The 18,827-nt window shown below is 39.3% G+C and overlaps 1 protein-coding gene across 1 annotated transcript; it reads left to right on the top strand.

Moving 5' to 3' along the window:
* The first annotated feature begins 5,877 nt into the window (after nt 1-5,877).
* On the top strand, nt 5,878-10,875 carry LOC114825062 (metacaspase-1-like). Its single transcript, XM_029103395.2, has 5 exons — nt 5,878-6,177; nt 9,137-9,641; nt 9,832-10,162; nt 10,283-10,397; nt 10,699-10,875. Exons 1-5 carry the CDS (start codon nt 5,878-5,880, stop codon nt 10,873-10,875), a joined length of 1,428 nt encoding a protein of 475 aa, XP_028959228.2.
* The last annotated feature ends 7,952 nt before the right edge of the window (nt 10,876-18,827 follow it).

Raw genomic sequence — 18,827 nt, 5'->3', positions numbered from 1 at the left:
TATGTTCGTGATCCGTATATTACTAGTGCAAATGGAGCACCTTCCCCTGTGAAGGGTGAAGGCACTATCTCTCTGATTCCAAACTTATCACTGGTCCGTGCTTTACTTGTTCCTGATGTTAGGTGCAATCTTTTGTCGGTAGGAAAACTTCTTGATACCTTATATTGTTATGCTCACTTCTACCCTACGTATTGTTATTTTCAAGACATTCAACTCAAAAGATAATTGGTCGTGGTAAAAGAATAGGGGGTTTGTACATCTTGACTATGGAGGATACTCTTGTTTCCGGTTCAAATAATCATCAAGTTATAAGTGCTAAAGTGGCAAATTTGGTTGTGGCATCGACAATTGGGACATCCATCATTCAGTTATATGAAGCATCTATTTCCTTCTTTGTTTCGCACTTGTATTGATTCATAGTTCAAGTGTGAAACATGTGTCATGGCTAAGAGTCATCATGCTTCCTTTCCCGTAAGTAATTCTAAAGCTACTTTGCCATTTGATTTGATACATTCTGATGTGTGGGGTCCGACGAAAGTTACTTCTAATGGATTCTGTTGGTTTGTTACTTTTATTGATGATTGTACTCGATTAACTTGGGTGTTCTTGATGAAAAATAAGAGCGATGTTCCGTTAATTCAAGAATTTTGTACAATGGTGTCTACTCAGTTTCAGACCAAGGTTAAGGTTTTCAAGTCTGATAACGAAGGAGAATATATGAATCACACTTAGGCATGTTTTTTCGTGATCATGGTATTATTCACCACACGACTACTCCGTTTACACCCCAACAAAATGGTGTGTCCGAATGGAAGAATCGTCAAATAATGGAGGTTGCTCGCTCCTTGATGTTGGATAAATGTGTTCCTAATCATTTTTGGGGTCATGCTGTTTTGACTGTTGTGTATTTGATCAATCGTGTTCCAAGTAGAGTTCTTGATTTTCAGACACAACTTGATGTGCTACAAAAACATGTTTCTCTTATTTCTGTATCAAAGCTTCCTCCAAAAGTGTTTGGGTATATTGCATATGTGCATGTTTACTCTCATCAGCCGAGTAAACTTGATGCATGTGCTTTCCAATGTGTTTTTATTGGGTATGCTAACAATAAAAAAGTCTATAAGTGTTATCATCCTTTGACTCAAAAAACTTATATTACCATGGATGTCACCTTCCACGAGGAAGTTTCCTATTTTGTGAAGCCCTCTTCCGACTCTCCACTACAAGGGGAGAGGGGGAGTGAAGTGCAGATTCGAAGAGATGGTATGGAAGACGTGTTACAGGCAGAGTTGGAAACAAAACCTATTATGTTGCGTGATACTGATCAATTGGCCACATATAGTGATCGGTCACCTGTCATTCCCAGAACTATTTCTACTGACGATATATTAGATATGCCCAGCGAGTTGCCTATTAGTATGTCTGAGAAATTACCTTTTGATGATCGGTTGCCTGTTGCTGATATGTCTAACGAGTTGCTTGATGATAGTTCGTCCAGTGATGATTTTTCTAACAGTTTGTGTTTGTACCATACTTAGGGCCTCCGTATGTAATAAGTGAGGAGCCCTTATTCTATAAAAGGACTCCTTACCCTCCTCATTTGGGGAGGCCAAGATGGAGGGCAAGGCTTAGGCCACAGAAAATGGGCTAGAGAGAAAATAAGAAGCTAGAAAGCACACTGCCTCTAGCCTTGTTGTATATTCACCATTCATAGTGAGCTAATATCAACATCAGTGTGGATGTAGCCCAAACATTGGAGTGAACCATGATACATCTTGTGTTCTTTATTTTCTTGCAAATTCACGGTCGGATTTACGTTGTTCCAAGACCCCTCCGGTTTTGTGCATCAACATTTGGCGCCGTCTGTGGGAATCGACATGAAAAACTATGTCTGAAAAACTATGTCAGTTCTCTTTCATTTTTTTCATCTCACCGCCGTGAATCTGCAAAAACTCAAGAACGAAACAACCGAACACCTACACTCGAAGACGCACCCATTCAATCTAACAGAAAGAGAGAGAGAAATTTCAACCAAAGTTTGCAAATATCCTAAAAAAAGCCATTTGCTCTTGCACTTAGCTCTTTGCTCTTGTAGTCGCACTGCAGTGATCTTTCTCCGACGATATCCATATTTTGATAAAGGCAGGCAAGCAGGCAGGCTGGCTTTGTGGATTCCTTATAAATCGTCTTCCTCAGAGTTGAACATTATATTTAGATCCTAGCAGGCAGCATGCACCAGCAATTGAGGAGTTGGACAAGAAGAGAGAGATTGGGAGAGTTTGGGATTATTTAATCCTAGGACTAGTACTCAAATCTGGGGGAAGGGAAGCAGCAACCCCTTAATCTTAACGGTCAGATCCGATACAGATCGCCTTCCTCGGCTGAACTGCTAGAGGCTCAGAATTTGATCCAGACCAATTCTCCACCCTTCGATCCTGACCCCCTCTCCGACCCCGAAAACAAGATGCTCAAGCGTCTCGGTAGAGAAATTGGAATGGGGAGTCCCCAGTACGCCTCTCTCTCCGACAAAATGTGCAGATACAAGAACGTTATCCTCGTCATCTCAATCCCTCTTCTCTTCCTTACCATGATCTTTTACGTCATGCCCCCCTCCGTGGTAATTTGAGCAACCAGCTCCCCCGCAAGCTACCTTCCAAGACATCCTACGCTGTGATCTTCGACGCCGGCAGCTCCGACAGTCGTATCCACGTCTTCTGCTTCGACTGCAACCTCCAGCAGCAACAGTTCATTCTATCCAATTTCTCCAGAGTCCCAAAGCTGAAGCCTTCAAGCTCAGCACCCATCAAATGATGGAATGGCCCTTTCAGCCAGTCCTAATTTACCATCCAGTACCGCCCATTACGACTTTTCACTGCCCCTGCTCTACTGAAGCACTGGAGTCAAGGCGTCTCATAGGTGTCCCGGAAGCCCACGCTTGGCCTTGGCGCCAACACCACCTCCTCGCGAACCAGACCCACTTCCCTTCTTCCTCCTCTTGGCTCGTTCGCTCTGTTAGCTTGAGGTTTTTATCACTGGATTTGATGTAGTGGTGTTTAAGAATGATTTGAGTGCTGTGAAATGAGAGGGGCAGTACAGAGGTCCTATTTAGATACAGAGTAAGGCGTTGGTGGCGTTGGAAGCCATTGATTTAGATGTTACTGAGGAGGTTATGACGGCTGGTTGTGTTACTAGGGATAGGATCAATGGACTCGTTGATGGGGTTTCTGGTACTTGTGATGTCGGTAGTCGGGCGATGCTGCATATGCCGCATTGAGATCAGTGCTGGAGTGTCTCGAAGATCCAAAAACTCAAACTCAAGCTCGAATTTTCCTCACGGACCTCCAGAACCGCTTCCCCTCCAAGGAGTCCTGCGATCAATGTTTTCGCACCTACCATTTTCAGATTGAAGACATCTTCCTCGATCAGTATAAAGGTCACCAGGTCTAAAGTAGCCCTTTGGTGCTGCGACTTTTCCCGGGACTCCTCCCGCCTCATCATTGGCAGCGCTGATCGGACCACCAAGCTCTGGGACGTTCAGACCGGCCTCTGACCCTCCTCCATGAACGATAAGCTTTGCAAAAGAATCTGAAAAAGATGAGACCTTTTTCTTTTTTCTTTATTATTTTGCTTTATCATTATTACTTCCCTAGCTACCAGAGAATGATGAAACTTTCATGATACAACCCACTACTCGATCAGTCTCAGAGATCATTGCAAACCATCAGACAGCTCAACCACTCCCACAAAAGAAAAAGAAAAAGAAAAAGGATGTCTGGAGAAAAGCAGAAAGAAAAGCAAAAAGTAAAAGCAGAAAGCAAAAGAAGATAAAAAGAAGCAGACATAATTGCGGTGGTGATGGCATGCAGAAAAGGGAATTATGGGCGTGACCCATTGAGCAGAGGGTCAGATTTATTTTTGAATCATGTGATTTATTTTTCTTATCCTTCGGAGGCATCTGTATAACCCCACCAGAGGGTAATCATAAATAAAAAAAGAAGGCAACATGCCAAAAAAAAAAAAAAAACGGCAAGCCGAAAATAATGGGCTGGATTGTTATGTGGAGGGCGAATGCCCATATGCCCAAAAGAGCTAGGCCCTATAACTTCAAACTCCAACCCCCATCCCTCCCCTTAAAGTTCACCCGCTATTATCACCAACCAGGTGATCAAAAGTACGTCCAGTACTCCAAAATTATTCAGTAACCTGCCGCTATTATCACCAACCAGGTGATCAAAAGTACGCCCAGTACTCCAAAATTATTCGGCAGCCTGTTGCTATTATCACCCACTAGGTGATCAAAAGTACGTCCAGTACTCCAAAATTATACATGAGCATCACTCATGTCAATCATACATAAACATTCATGAGCATAACTCATGTCAACATTCATGAGCATAACTCATGTCAACATTCATGAGCATCACTCATGTCAACACTCATATAAACATTCATGAGCATCACTCATGTCAATCAACTTCAAAAGCTTTATTTACAGAGCTCCAGCTTCGAGAGCTTCAGCTTCAAAAGCTTCATTTACAAAAGCTCCAGCTTCAAAGCTTCACTTGCAAAGCTTCACCTACAAAGCTTCAGTGCAAGGTATACAAAGACCGCCTCCGAACAACCGTCACTTCAGCCCATACATGGATTCAATTTGAAGTCTCCAGCCAACAGCCTCTATTGACTAAAGACTTGGGGGACTACATTATGTACCATATATTGGGCTTCCAAAACTGGGCCTCATGAAAAATACTTTTGGGACTTAGCCCATTATTTATGTACTGAGGAGCGAACCCTTATTCTATAAAAGGGACTCCCTCACTTTCATTATAGAGCACCCAGCACTTATGTATTGAGGAGCGAGCCTTTATTCTATAAAAGGGACTCCCTCACCATCATTAGAGAGCATCGTCGCCTGCTGAGCAACCGCCTCGCCGCGAGCATCAACTCTAGCCCATCATTTATGTATTGAGGAACGAGCCCTTATTCTATAAAAGGGACTCCCTCACCTTCAACGCCATAAGCCGAGCCAACCTAGGCAACATAAGCCATAAGCCGAGCAACCTTGCAACATGTGCTACTTCTAGTTGAGCATCATTTCAGATTGAGCACCGCCTCATATCGAGTATCAGTTCTAGATGACATCTAGTTACTTCGACCCACACATGGACTGAATTTCAAGTTTCCAGCCAAAAGACTATCTTGACTGAAGACTTAGGGGACTACTGTTTATACCATACTTAGGGCCTCTGTATTTAGATCTCGTATAAATACTCGGGGGACTCAAATGTAATTATGTAATAAATGAAGGGGCAAATATGTAGTAAGTGATGAGCTCTTATTCTATAAAAGGACTCCTCACCCTCCTCATTTGGGGAGGCCAAGATGGAGGGCAAGGCTTAGGCCACAGAAAATGGGCTAGAGAGAAAATAGGCTAGAGAGCACACTGCCTCTAGCCTTCTTGTATATTCACCATTCAGAGTGAGCTAATATCAACATCAGTGTGGACGTAGCCCAAACATTGGGGTGAACCACGATACATCTTGTGCTCTTTACTTTTTTGCAGATTCATGGTCGGATTTACGTTGTTCTAAGACCCCTCCGGTTTTGTGCATCAACAATTTAGTACAAGATGGTGGCATACATGAGGTAAATTCTGACGATTCTTCTACTTATCAGTTGCTTCCACGAGCTAATTGTGGAAAACCTAAAGTACAATATGAGCCTGATATGCATACCAAAGCCAAATATCCTATAAACAATTATGTGTCTACTCATCATTTGTCCAAACTGTAGGCATCTTGCATTTGTCAGCTATCTAGTGTATCAATTCCAACAAAATTGCAGGATGCTTTGTCTGACCCTAAGTGAGTTAATGCCATGAAAGTTGAGATGGAAGCTTTGGAAAAGAATTCTACTTGGGATTTGGTTCCTTTACCAAACGAGAAGAAAATCGTTGGATGTAGATGGGTATTTACTATTAAGCACAAAGCAGACGGTTCTATTGACCGGTATAAAGCCAGAATAGTTGCTAAGGGTTATACTCAAACCTATGAGGTGGATTATCAGGAGACTTTTGCTCATGTTGCCAAACTTAATACTGTACGTGTTCTTCTGTCATTAGCAGCAAATCAGGATGACCTCTATTGCAGTTTGATGTTAAGAATGCTTTCCTTCATGGTGATCTTAAGGAGGAAGTTTATATGGATCTCCCACCTAGTATTGGAACATCTCCTAGAAAAGGTGTTGTATGCAGGTTACGAAAGGCTTTGTATGGTTTGAAACAATCTTCTAGAGCATGGTTTGGGAGGTTTACATGTTCAATGAAGAAGTTTGGGTATATCCAGAGTCATTTAGATCATACTTTGTTTCTAAAGCGACAAAATGGTAAGCTAACTGCATTGATTATTTATGTTGATGACATGATAGTGACTGGTGATGATCAGAAGGAGATACAACGCCTTCAAAAGTACCTAGCTACTGAATTTGATATGAAAGAATTGGGTGAATTGAAGTATTTTCTTGGAATCGAGGTTGCACGATCCAAGCATGGTATTTTTCTGTCTCAACGGAAGTACATTCTTGATTTGTTGATTTGTTAGTTGAAACATGTATGTTAGATTGCAAACCTGTTGATACTCCGATTGAGCAGAATCATCGTCTGGGCTTATTTCCAAATCAAGTTCCTACTCATAAGGAACAGTATCAGAGGTTTGTGGAGAGATTAATTTATTTGTCTCACACTCGCCCTGACATTGCTTATGCAGTTAGTGTGGTAAGTCAGTTTATGCACTCACCTAGTGAAGATCATATGGATGCAGTAACCCGTATTTTGAGGTACTTGAAAATGGCTCCTGGCAGAGGCTTGATTTTCTCCAAGAATGGTCATTTGAATGTCGAAAGGTATACAGATGCAGATTGGGTAGGTTCTATCACTGATAGGCAATCTACATCTTGATACTTTACGTTTGTGGGTGGTAATTTAGTTACTTGGAGAAGCAAGAAACAAAAAGTTGTGGCTAGGTTAAGTGCAGAAGCTGAGTTTCGTGGTATGTCTCATGGTGTATGTGAGTTGTTGTGGTTGAAAAATTTGTTGAGAGATTTTGGGTTTAAACCCAAGGGTGCTATGAAACTTCATTGTGATAACAAGGCTGCTATTGAGATTGCTCATAATCCAGTGCAACATGATCGAACAAAACATGTGGAGATTGATCGACATTTCATTAAGGAAAAATTGGATGCTGGAATTATTATGTTTCCGTTTGTGGGATTTGAATATCAATTTGCCGATGTTCTTACTAAGGTTGTGTCTAATAGTGGGTTTTCCAAGTCGCTTGACAAGTTGAGCATTTGTGACATCTTTGCACCAACTTGAGGGGGAGTGTTGCGAGTTATATATTAGTTAAAGTGTAAATAGTAGTTTATTGTCCCACATTGGTGAAGTACATATGTAATAGCAATTGTAACTCCTATATGTACTCAACTTTGGAGATTAATGAATACATAAGAAATTCTCAAATGTTATATATTTGGTATTTACCATGTTTAGTTGATGTAATTTGCAAAATGTGGTTTCACTAGCATTTTCTAGTTTATAATTAACGACCTCGACCAGTACTTGTACGTAGTGGTAGGGCAGCTGCTAGGTTGTGAATCATATATAGCTTCTGATCTTCCTTCCACATCATACAAAATTCCATTACATTTTTTGAGTGCTTAGGAGGGCAGATGCCCTGGACAAGAAAAAATGAAAGACTGCTTAGTGGTTTAATCCACCAATGGGTGGAGCTGTTGGGGGCACTCCAACTATTAATCAAAACTCCAACTACATCACCTGACTCTGATTCCAAAGTTTTTGGTGTAGATACTATAGTTGTTACAAAAAAAAAAAAAATTGTGGCATAAACGGGGACAGCTGATTGCCATAGAAACTCCAAAATTCTAACAAACCAAACATCAAAACAAAATAGTAAACATGACTAATCCTAGCCACAACAAAAAGAGCGTATCACAAATTAAAAAATGGAATTGAATAATGGAGCAGTAGGAACCAGGGACAGCTGTTGCCAAAGGCCCAAAGCAGTTGCAGCCTCCTTCCTTGAACTGCCCAAAATATCCCACTTACACCCTCGCCCCCTCTCCTCTTCTACGTGTTTAAGTGTTGAAATGGTTTTTTAAAAGTTGTTGATCAAGTATGAAGCCTCCCTTTGTTAGCCAAGGCAAGCCCATGCCTAATTTTAAGACAAAACAACTATTAGTTTTGCAATCCTGTCCATCGTAGCCTATTTGATGTGTGTGAAAAAAAAAAAAAAAAAAAAGAGTTTTGTGCTCACTACTCACTCTCGATTTCATGGTACATTTAGTTGGAGTTGTGCCTAAAAAGCAATTTATAATATTAGATATTACGCAATAACTCCATTTTAATTAATCATGCACATGCAAGTTTTATTTATTTGTGAGTTTGACTTTATAATATGGTTATAGTACTACAGTTTAGTGTTCTTTCTTCTCCATTTGTAAGATCGACTCCTCTAACGGGAGTTTCAATACCAAAAGTATGGCTGGCTCATTATGTGAATGAGGCCAAACCATCTACCCGTTATTGTAAATACATCAATGCATGCATTAAAAGAATATAAAGGTAGGATTGCTCATGTGGATATTGCTCAGGTGTTTATTGCTGGGAGAGTTTTCAAGAACATATCTATATCTACTATCATAAACATAAAAACACTCCTGTTAATCAAAATTTCATGTTTACAAGAAAACCTCCTGTTTTTAGCACCCAGATTACATCCATATCTACTATCATAAACATAAAAATCAAAACAACTCTGCATCTGCTTCATAAGCACCACATGCAGATTGTATCGAATTTTAAATATGTTATAGCTCAAATATTGAGTTACTGGTCATGGGTCCGAGTTGCTTGATCAACTCGAGCCATACATATATATCACACAAAAGACACTTTACACCAAAAAGATTTAAAAGCGCGCGGACCGAACCGGGTTCACCATCAATCCTTAAAGTGATCGAATATTAGCTATAATTAACTTAAAGCATCTTGGAGCAATCCTACCAAAGGCAACTAACTTTTGTTCCGCATCTAATGCTCTATTAATTCTGGGTTTTCCAGTTGGTACGTATAGACAAGCACAAAAAGGCACCCTCATTCCCTAAGCTAGAACTTGAAATGGCAAGTCGGATTGAGAGGTGCAATGGGTGTGGACGGAAACTTGTAGTGCCATTACAAGCACAAATCATTCGTTGTGGTGCGTGTCAAGGCGTCCCGCGCATCAATCGAACATCCATCAATCCTCTGATTCGAGCGAGCCATGATTCAATAAACCACGCTGTCAACCGTCTTAAAAGCCAAATGACTAGGGTGATGACCATGCCCTCCCCGAATGCGGGCCGCCCTGCTAATCCTAGATACTACCATCATCAGCTGTCCCGGCCATCAGTACCAAAACCCTTGATGCCACCTTCGACGCATGGAAGAAAGCTCGCGGTGCTGTGTGGAGTGAGTTACAATGGGAAAAGTTACAAGCTCCAAGGAACGGTGAACGATGTTCAGTGCATGAAATACTTTCTTGTTGACAGATTGGGATTTCCAACTGCTTCCATACTCATGCTCACAGGTATTCTTATTTAATTAATTTCACACTATCAATCATGGAAAGCATACTGATATTTCTCTCGAAAGCTATTTCTTTTCACGTTTCGTGAGGTTTGAACGAGGAATCAATTTTTTTTTTTATTCTTACATATTTTTCTCAATGTTATGATCACCAAAAGTATGTAAGGTGACTTGATATTGCCGTGTTGTAGAATATGAGACAGACCCTTTCAGGATCCCAACAAAACAAAACATGCGTATGGCGTTACAGTGGTTGATGCAGGGCTGCCAATCAGGAGACTCGTTGTTGTTCCACTTCTCTGGCCATGGCTCAACCCAGCATGACTTTTCGAATGATGAGATTGACGGCAATGATGAAACGGTGTGCCCTGTTGATTTTGAGACCGAGGGGATGATCATTGATGATGAAATTAACGCCACCATTGTTAGGCCGGTGCCCCATGGTGCCAAACTTCATGCCATTGTCGATGCCTGCCATAGTGGAACTGTTCTTGACCTACGATTTGTTTGCAGGATCAACAGGTAATGTTTTGCAGCACCAACCCCGCTACATGTCTTAATTACTATCCTCAACACATTTTCTTAACTATACCCAACTAATTGAGAATTTAAACATGATATATATGTCTTTTTTAAATGTAGAGAAGGATATTCGTGGGAAGATCAACAATACTCGCCTATTTATAAGGGCACAAGTGGTGGACCAGCTGTCTTCATAAGCGCTTGTGACGACCATCAAAAATCTGCAGACACCACTGTGAGTATGTATAATCGATATGTGAGGAAATCAACCCTATACTCTTGATGTGCGATAAACCCTAGCTAGTAATTATATGATTTTTTCTTCCAAAATGTTGAAAGAGGTTGCAAGTTCAACTCTCTCCCTCCTCCATATTGATAACCCTAAACCCTATACTATGATGTGCGTTAAACAAAGACAAACTGTTTGAAGTTGTATTAGTACCATATCAAGGAGCAGAGATATTCTACTCCACGCAATTAAATTCAAAGAACAAAAAATGCAATGTAAAATAACACAAGTTCATGAGATTGTGCAGGTTTTGTCTGGAGACACTTCAACGGGTGCCTTGACTTATAGCTTTATCCAAGCAGCGGAAAATGATCGCGGATCGACATATGGCTCTTTACTGAATGCTATGCGCCACAAAATTCGTGAAGCTAAAACTGGCATTGATATGGTTAAGTATCTTTCCAAGAATCATTTAGTTGATTAAGGAACTGGATCCCCTCCGGATCTAAAGGGATTTGAGCACACTAATTAATGCATCCGGACTATAGAAATTTGATCAAACGGCTACAAATAAGGAGTCTATTTGACCGTTGGATCAAATTTCAATATTCCGGATGCATTAATTAGTGAGCTCAGATTTTTTAGATATGGAGGGATCCAGTTCCGTTGGTTAAACCCATAAACACTCCTTACACATACAGACAAATCGAAGCAACACTGCAAATATTAGGTGGCAACCTATTTTCCAAGGACAAGGATTGTATGCCCTCCCACTTCTGGTGCCCTCCTGTTTTGTGTGGTCACGGTTAAATCACGTCAACATTTTATATTATTTTTTTTATAGAGATAATAAGAGAAAAATGAATAGTGATATAAAATGTTGACATAACTTAACCGTGATCACACAAACAGAAGGGCATCGGAAGTGGGAGGGCAGACAATCCTTGTCCATTTTCCAAATACAGTTAATATAAAATAGAGTGTACTTTCGTTCTGCTTGATGTCCCATAAATTTGAAAGTTTGATTAGACATTAATTCTTTATCTTTTGAGAACTTATTAAAATGTTTGGTTTTTTATTTGTAGGAGACCCAGTTGTCATCATCTGAGATATTTGACATTTGCTCAAAACAATTGGTATTGCAACTTAGAAATTAAGTTACACATTTCATTCTTACCATGCTACTGTCGCAGCCTGTGTGTACTGCAAAGTGAGTTAATCAATATATGAATAAGTGTAAGTTTTTATTTTATTTTCCTTTTTCTAATTTAGCAACCCAATTTTAACCCTTTCGCCTTCCCTTCTCCCTACCCTCCATCACTCCCACTCAAAATAGATAATAACTAGAAATTGCTGCCCACGCATTGCTGTGGGATTAGAAATCGTATGGAAGATGGATAAGCTAATTCTAAATCATCAAATTTGAGCTGTTTAAACCTTTTCTCTAAATTATTAAACGGTATTTAGCATAAACTAACTTGCAATTCAAATGCAAGAATGCAAAGGAAGATAAATTGTCAAATTTCATACATGTCAAACTTTATTTAGGAAACTGAAAACCATAAAAAAATAAATTGATAAACATACAAAGATAGTTCACCATCATAAATGTTGAATGCTGATAACGATGATCTTTGTTTCTCTCATAATTATAGAATTTAAAGAACACACAAAATTACCAATCAAACCAATCAAAATTTCCACTCCTTTGGCTTTTTCAGAGAATGCCGAATCCAAAATCCATGAACCCCACACTGTCAACTTATTCCATACCAAAATTATAGCACGTATTGTTATCTAATTCCAATAATGATGTTTTAGTACTCCTTGAAAATGCACCGGTTGGTCTATCCGTCTCTCTCTCTCTCTCTCTCTCTCTCTCTCTCTCTCTCTCTCTTTAAGAATAATTGTTAACAGTAATCATAATAACAGGTTAAAAGCCTTGTGAACTATGTTATCAAGGAAAAAAAATCGCTGTTCTGTCCAATACAACTTTGCAAGAATAGCCATTCTTCAATTTTAAGCAGGATTGGAAACAAAGTAGCGTATTAAAGCTTTAAGATAAGGTTAGTTGGCCAAAAGTTTTTAGCTTTGTGTGTAATTAACCAGTTTGTCAATTACCTTAGAGTAAGCATAGATCAGAAGTAAACATGTTTATTACCTCCCCACGGCTACTTAAACATTTCTTCTCATTACATGTCCCAGTATAGTTACACTTGTTACAACTTCCAGTTGAGGCCAAAACTCTTGCCATTTATGCATACTTCAACTTTGCCATGCTGCTCGTATCTAGAGTTGATAGTGAACCTTACTGCATAATCAGCACAGTAGGTCTTGTTTACCTATAACAAATGACAACCATTTGGAAAAAATAAATAAGCCTTTGGTTATAGCTTTCACTTGCTTATTGTTTCTGATGAGCTACAAAACACAGCCAACAAAAGAAAATCAAACAAATACCAAAAGAAGATTAAGCGTGTTGATGCACAAAACCGGAGGGATCTTGGAACAACGTAAATCCGACCGTGAATCTGCAAGAAAGTAAATAACAGAAGATGTATCGTGGTTCACCCAATGTTTGGGCTACGTCCACACTGATATTGTATTTCTCTGTTTGTGAGAGGATGAGAGGGTGAGAGCCTCCGAGGGTGAGAGTGAGGCTTCCCATGGCCTAAGAATTGGCCTCTTTTAATGAGGAGAGTGAGGGGTCTTTCTATAGAATAAGGGCTCCTCACTTATTACATATTTGCCCCCTTCATTTATTACATAATTACTTTTGAGTCCCCCGAGTATTTATACGAGATCTAAATACGGAGGCCCTAAGTATGGTACAAACTGTAGTCCCCCAAGTCTTCAGTCAAGAAAGTCTTTTGGCTGGAGACTTGAAATTCAGTCTATGCATGGGCCGAAGTAACTAGATGTTGTCTTAAACTGATGCTCGATTTGAGGCGGTGCTCAATCTGAAATGATGCTCAACTAGAAGTAGCACATGTTGCGAGGTTGCTCGGTTTGTGGCTTATGTTGCCTTGGTTGGCTCGGCTTGTGGCGTTGAAGGTGAGGGAGCCCTTTTTATAGAATAAGGGCTCGCTCCTCAATACATAAATGATGGGCTAGAGTTGATGCTTGCGGCGAGGTGGTTGCTCAGCAGGCGGCGATGCTCTCTAATGATGGTGAGGGAGTCCCTTTTATAGAATAAGGGCTCGCTCCTCAATACATAAGTGATAAGTTAGGAGTGATGCTCGCGGTGAGGCGGTTGTTCAGCTGGTGGCGATGCTCTCTAATGATGGTGAGGGAGTCCCTTTTATAAAATAAGGACTCGCTCCTCGATACATGAATGATGGGTTAGGAGTGATGCTCGCGGCGAGGCGGTTACTCAGCTGGTGGCGATGCTCTCTAATGAAGGTGGGGGAGTCCCTTTTATAGAATAAGGGCTCGCTTCTTAATACATAAGTGATGGGTTAGGAGTGATGCTCGCGACAAGTTTGTTGCTCAGCAAGCGGCGATGCTCTCTAATGATGGTGAGGGAGTCCCTTTTATAAAATAAGGGCTCGCTGCTCAATACATGAATGATGGGTTAGGAGTGATGCTCGCGGCGAGGCGGTTGCTCAGCAGACGGCGATGCTCTCTTATGAAGGTGAGGGAGTCAATTTTATAGAATAAGGGCTAGCTCTTCAATATATAAATAATGGGCTAAGTCCCCCAAGTATTTTTCACGAGGCCCAGTTGAGGCCCAATATATGGTACATAATGTAGTCCCCCAAGTCTTCGGCAATAGAGTCTGTTGGCTGGAGACTTCAAATTGAATCCATGTATAGGCCGAAGTGGCGGTTGTTCGGAGGCGGTATTTGTATACCCTGCACTGAAGCTTTGTAGGTGAAGCTTTGCAAGTGAAGCTTTTGAAGTTGGAGCTTTGTAAATGAAGCTTTTGAAGATGGAGCTCTCGAAGCTGGAGCTCTGTAAATGAAGCTTTCGAAGCTGATTGACATGAATGATGTTCATGAATGTTTTATGTTGATTGACATGAGTGATGCTCATGGGTGTTGACATGAGTGATGCTCATGAATCTTGACATGAATGATGCTCATAAATGTTGACATGAATGATGGTCATGAATGTTTATGTATGATTGACATGAGTGATGCTCATGTATAATTTTGGAGTACTGGACGTACTTTTGATCACATGGGTGATAATAACAACATGCTGCCGAATAATTTTGGAGTACTGAATCTACTTTTGATCACCTAGTGGGTGATAATAGCGGCAGACTGCCGAATAATTTTGGAGTACTGGACGTACTTTTGATCACCTAGTGGGTGATAATAGCGGTAGGCTGCCAAATAATCTTGAAGTACTGGACGTACTTTTGTTCACCTAGTGGGTGACAATAGCGGCAGGCTGCTGAATAATTTTGGAGTACTGGACTTACTTTTGATCACCTAGTTGGTGATAATAGCAGCGTACTTTTGATCACCTGGTTGATGATAATAGCGGTAGGCTGCCGAATAATTTTTGGAGTATTAGACGTACTTTTGATCACCTAGTGGGTGATAATAGCAGCAGGCTGCCGAATAATTTTGGAGTACTGGAGGTACTTTTGATCACCTAGTGGGTGATAATAGCAGCAGGCTGCCGAATAATCTTGGAGTATTAGACGTACTTTTGTTCACCTAGTGGGTGATAATAGCGGGAGGCTGCCGAATAATTTTGGAGTTCAATATTAACCGTTTACCCTGAAAAGACACGACAACGATGAATATAATTAAATTGTAAGTGAATTAATATTTTGTACCATAAATATATAAGGGATATAAAATTACACAGATATAAATAATGCACGAAGTGTCACATGTTTCCGAAATGAAAACGCTACAAATCCAAGATATACGGCCAATTAATTCTTCAATCGCTAATGGATCGCTGGATATTCTTAGCTGCCTTTGTAGTTCTTGTTTGTCATATTAGAACACAACTTAGGAAAAATAAATATAAACACAAAAAGAGAAGAAGATATAAGACAATTACCCTTCTTTTGGTAGGAAGCTCATTCCCAAACATAAATTCTGATATTTTCCTAAGCTTGTATTATACAGGTAGCGTACTTAGTGAATATGCTTTTGAAAAAAGATTAACAAAATTTGACATGCTAATTTACTGAAAAGATTTGACAAAAAAGACTTTGGGATTAGAAACCTCATAAAACAAATGATGCGCATGCAGATCTTAATATAGGTAAAATACCAACTGAATTTACTAAGAAATAATTCAAACCACAATACTGTAGTTGATGATTAAATCAAGAACTAATTCACCATCTTTTTTCTTGATGAAACACTTGAGAAAGAAAACGGAGCAGCTTTGAATCTCAGCTGCTGAAGACTTTGTTCTTCCTCCCCAACTACTCCATAACTCCCAGAAGAGAACTTTTCATGCAACCTCTTTCCAGCAGCTGCAAAAAAAAAATCAAATTTAAAAACAAAGCAAGAGAGTGCATTTGGACGTTGGTTTGGGTGCAGATGCGGTGGAGGGACGGTGGGTCGGTGGTGTAGGTGGTAATGATGGGCAGTGACGAAGCCAGGAATTGACGGGGGGAGGGGCGAAGTTAAAAGAGTGCAAGGTTCAAAAGAATAGCGACAACAAAATCCTTTTATATAGTAATGTCTTCCATAATTTATCAATACAAACAAATTACACTTGTTGCCGACGAGGTTTCATGTCAAGAAACGCTGCATAATAGGCTCATTATCAATAAAAGCAAATACATCTCTCTCAATGTAAACAAGCATGCTATCACTCAACCATTGATCACCCATTTTGTTACGCAATGGTGTTTTCACAATCTTCATAGCAGAAAAAGCTCTCTCCACCGAAGCGGTTGCAACCGGTAACACCAAAGCCAATGTAAGTGTTTAAAATTTGAGTAGTTTGAGTAGAAATTTCCTTGTCCCACATTGGCCATTCCCAAAAGATTTTATCACTTTATAAGGTTTTGTCCTTTAAAGAAAGTGATTGGAGTAATAGGCCTGGAGACTAAAATTGGGCTCACCCTTGGGGTTGGGCTTTGGGGTGTAATAATTAATTATAATTAATATATAATTAATATATATTTAATTGTCAAAAGATGGGCCTTGGGCTCTAATAATTAAATTATTTAATTAATTATTTTTCGGATTTACTTAATTATTTTTTAATTAAATTCGAATTTAATTAATTAATTATTTTTTATGAAAAGACTCATCCTTTCAGATGAAGTCTGAGAGTTCTTTCTGAACACAGACCAAAGCACCCTTCTGAAGAGATGTCTCCCAACAGTCACACCCCATTCTCATACCTGTTGCAAACAGGCATCTATCTGCTATATATACATACATCTGCATAGCATTTAGATCACAGAAATAATAAACTTCATCTTCTACATTCATAAACCTTCTTACTGAGAGAACCACACTAAATTCGCCAGAAGTTAAATTTTCCGGTGCTGGAATTTTAACTTGATCGTTGAATCCTGGTGAAGCAGACGTCCGTAGAACTACAAGCACAGAGTAGGGACGAAATTTCTGTTTCAAGGACATTGCGGTACGCAAGCCTCGATCTTCAAGTTGTCTGTTTTATAATTCATATTCTAGTTTATATTCTGTTAGTTTCTATTGCATTTATTATTTATTAGCATATATAAATTATCACAGATTGTTGACATATATCCAACAGTAAGAAGCTTATACACTAACATATAGCTTGCACACCTCCCAGTCTTCACCAACTCCTTTGCAAGATCACCAATTCCTCTCAATGATGAAAACTTGTTATGCATATTCATATCGTGAATGTAATTGTCAAGTTGATTTGGAAGATTCATGAGGTCCATACAATCAAAATCTTAAGGATAAAGTTGGGTTAGACGAACAATTTTTACTTTGTCAAAAGATGCAAAATTATTCACCGGACTCAAACATGCTATACAAAGAAGAAATTCAGTGTTCACCTCATTGAAACGATCATTCAATTCCTTTAATTGCGTATCAAGGACTTGAAAATAGAGGTCCACACGATAGTAATGGAAGTTTGTGAGTCTTGGAGCTTTACACCTTGATTTTCCAGGTACAAAATGCAAATCCTCCATGTTAGGAACAACAATATCATAATCTTGACAAAACTTTTGTACATCATCAAGCAAGTCCCCAAAGTCATCATCTCTCAAGGATTCTAGTCTTTGTTTCAATATGTTGCTTTTGCGTCATCAAATCTCTAGCTTGTTGTAAAGCTTTATTATGAAGACTTCCAACACCTTCCTCATGATCTTGAAAATTTTCAAGTCATTTCCTCCAATTTGTAAACCCAATCTCAATGAAGACATCACTTTCGGCATTTCCCTCTTTATCAAAAGCAGACTTGAATAGATAGCAATAACGGCAAAATGTGGCATCTTTTACTATACTATACTCCAACCACTTAAAATTATCAAACCAACGGGTGAAGAAACATCGATTATTGCTAACTTTTTTGGGCATGATGTGGTCTTTAGGTTGACAAGGATTATTTTGGAGATAGCGTCGACGAATTACTTCACGATAATTAGGTGGAAAATCAAGCATTCGACACCTATGTCTAGGATATGCAGGAAGATTAGCCAGTATTTCATCCAACTCAGTGACCTCACTTTGTTGGGAACTACCCGGAATACTCGAAGAAGGAATATTTGGAATATTAGAAGGAGGACTACTCGGAATATTTGGAGAAGGACTAGACGAAATATTTGGAGGATTTAAGCACTATTTCTTATAGTATCGTTCCATTATGTAACTGTATCTGGAAAAGAAAAGAAAAAGTCTTAGACTCTTAATCTTAGAGTAAACTATACTATAGTCAATATAAGTACTAACTAATTAAACCAACAATTCAATTAGAGTAAATTGTAGCAATGGTCCCTGAACTTTACTCAAATTGGAGCAATAGTCCCTCAACTAAAAATCCATTACCATTGGTCCCTCAACTTATCAAAATGTGTAGCTATAGTCCTTTTCATTAATTTCTTCAAAATTTTGTCAAAATATGTTATGTTGGAATAACCATTTATTTAATTAGGGTCCCTCAACTCATCAAAGTGTGTAATTATGGTCATTTTCGTCAACTACGTAAAAAATTTTGTCAAAACGAGTTATGTTTGAAGGACCATAGCTACAATTGGGATAAAGTTAAGGGACCATTTCTCCAGTTGAATTAAAATGAAGGGACCAAAGGTAATGGATTTTTAGTTGAGGGACCATAGCTGCACGTTTTAATGAGTTGAAGGACCAATGGTAATGGATTTTTAGTTGAAGGACCATTGCTCCAATTTGAGTAAAGTTCAGGGACCATAGCTACAATTTACTCATTCAATTAATCAATACCAATATTTATATCAATTATTTAACACACAAAAATTCAATTCATAAATTA

This window comes from Malus domestica, chromosome 05 (genome assembly GCF_042453785.1).
Source record: "Malus domestica chromosome 05, GDT2T_hap1".
In the NCBI taxonomy this organism is placed as follows: Eukaryota; Viridiplantae; Streptophyta; class Magnoliopsida; order Rosales; family Rosaceae; genus Malus; species Malus domestica.
This window is presented reverse-complemented; position numbering and strand designations above follow the sequence as displayed.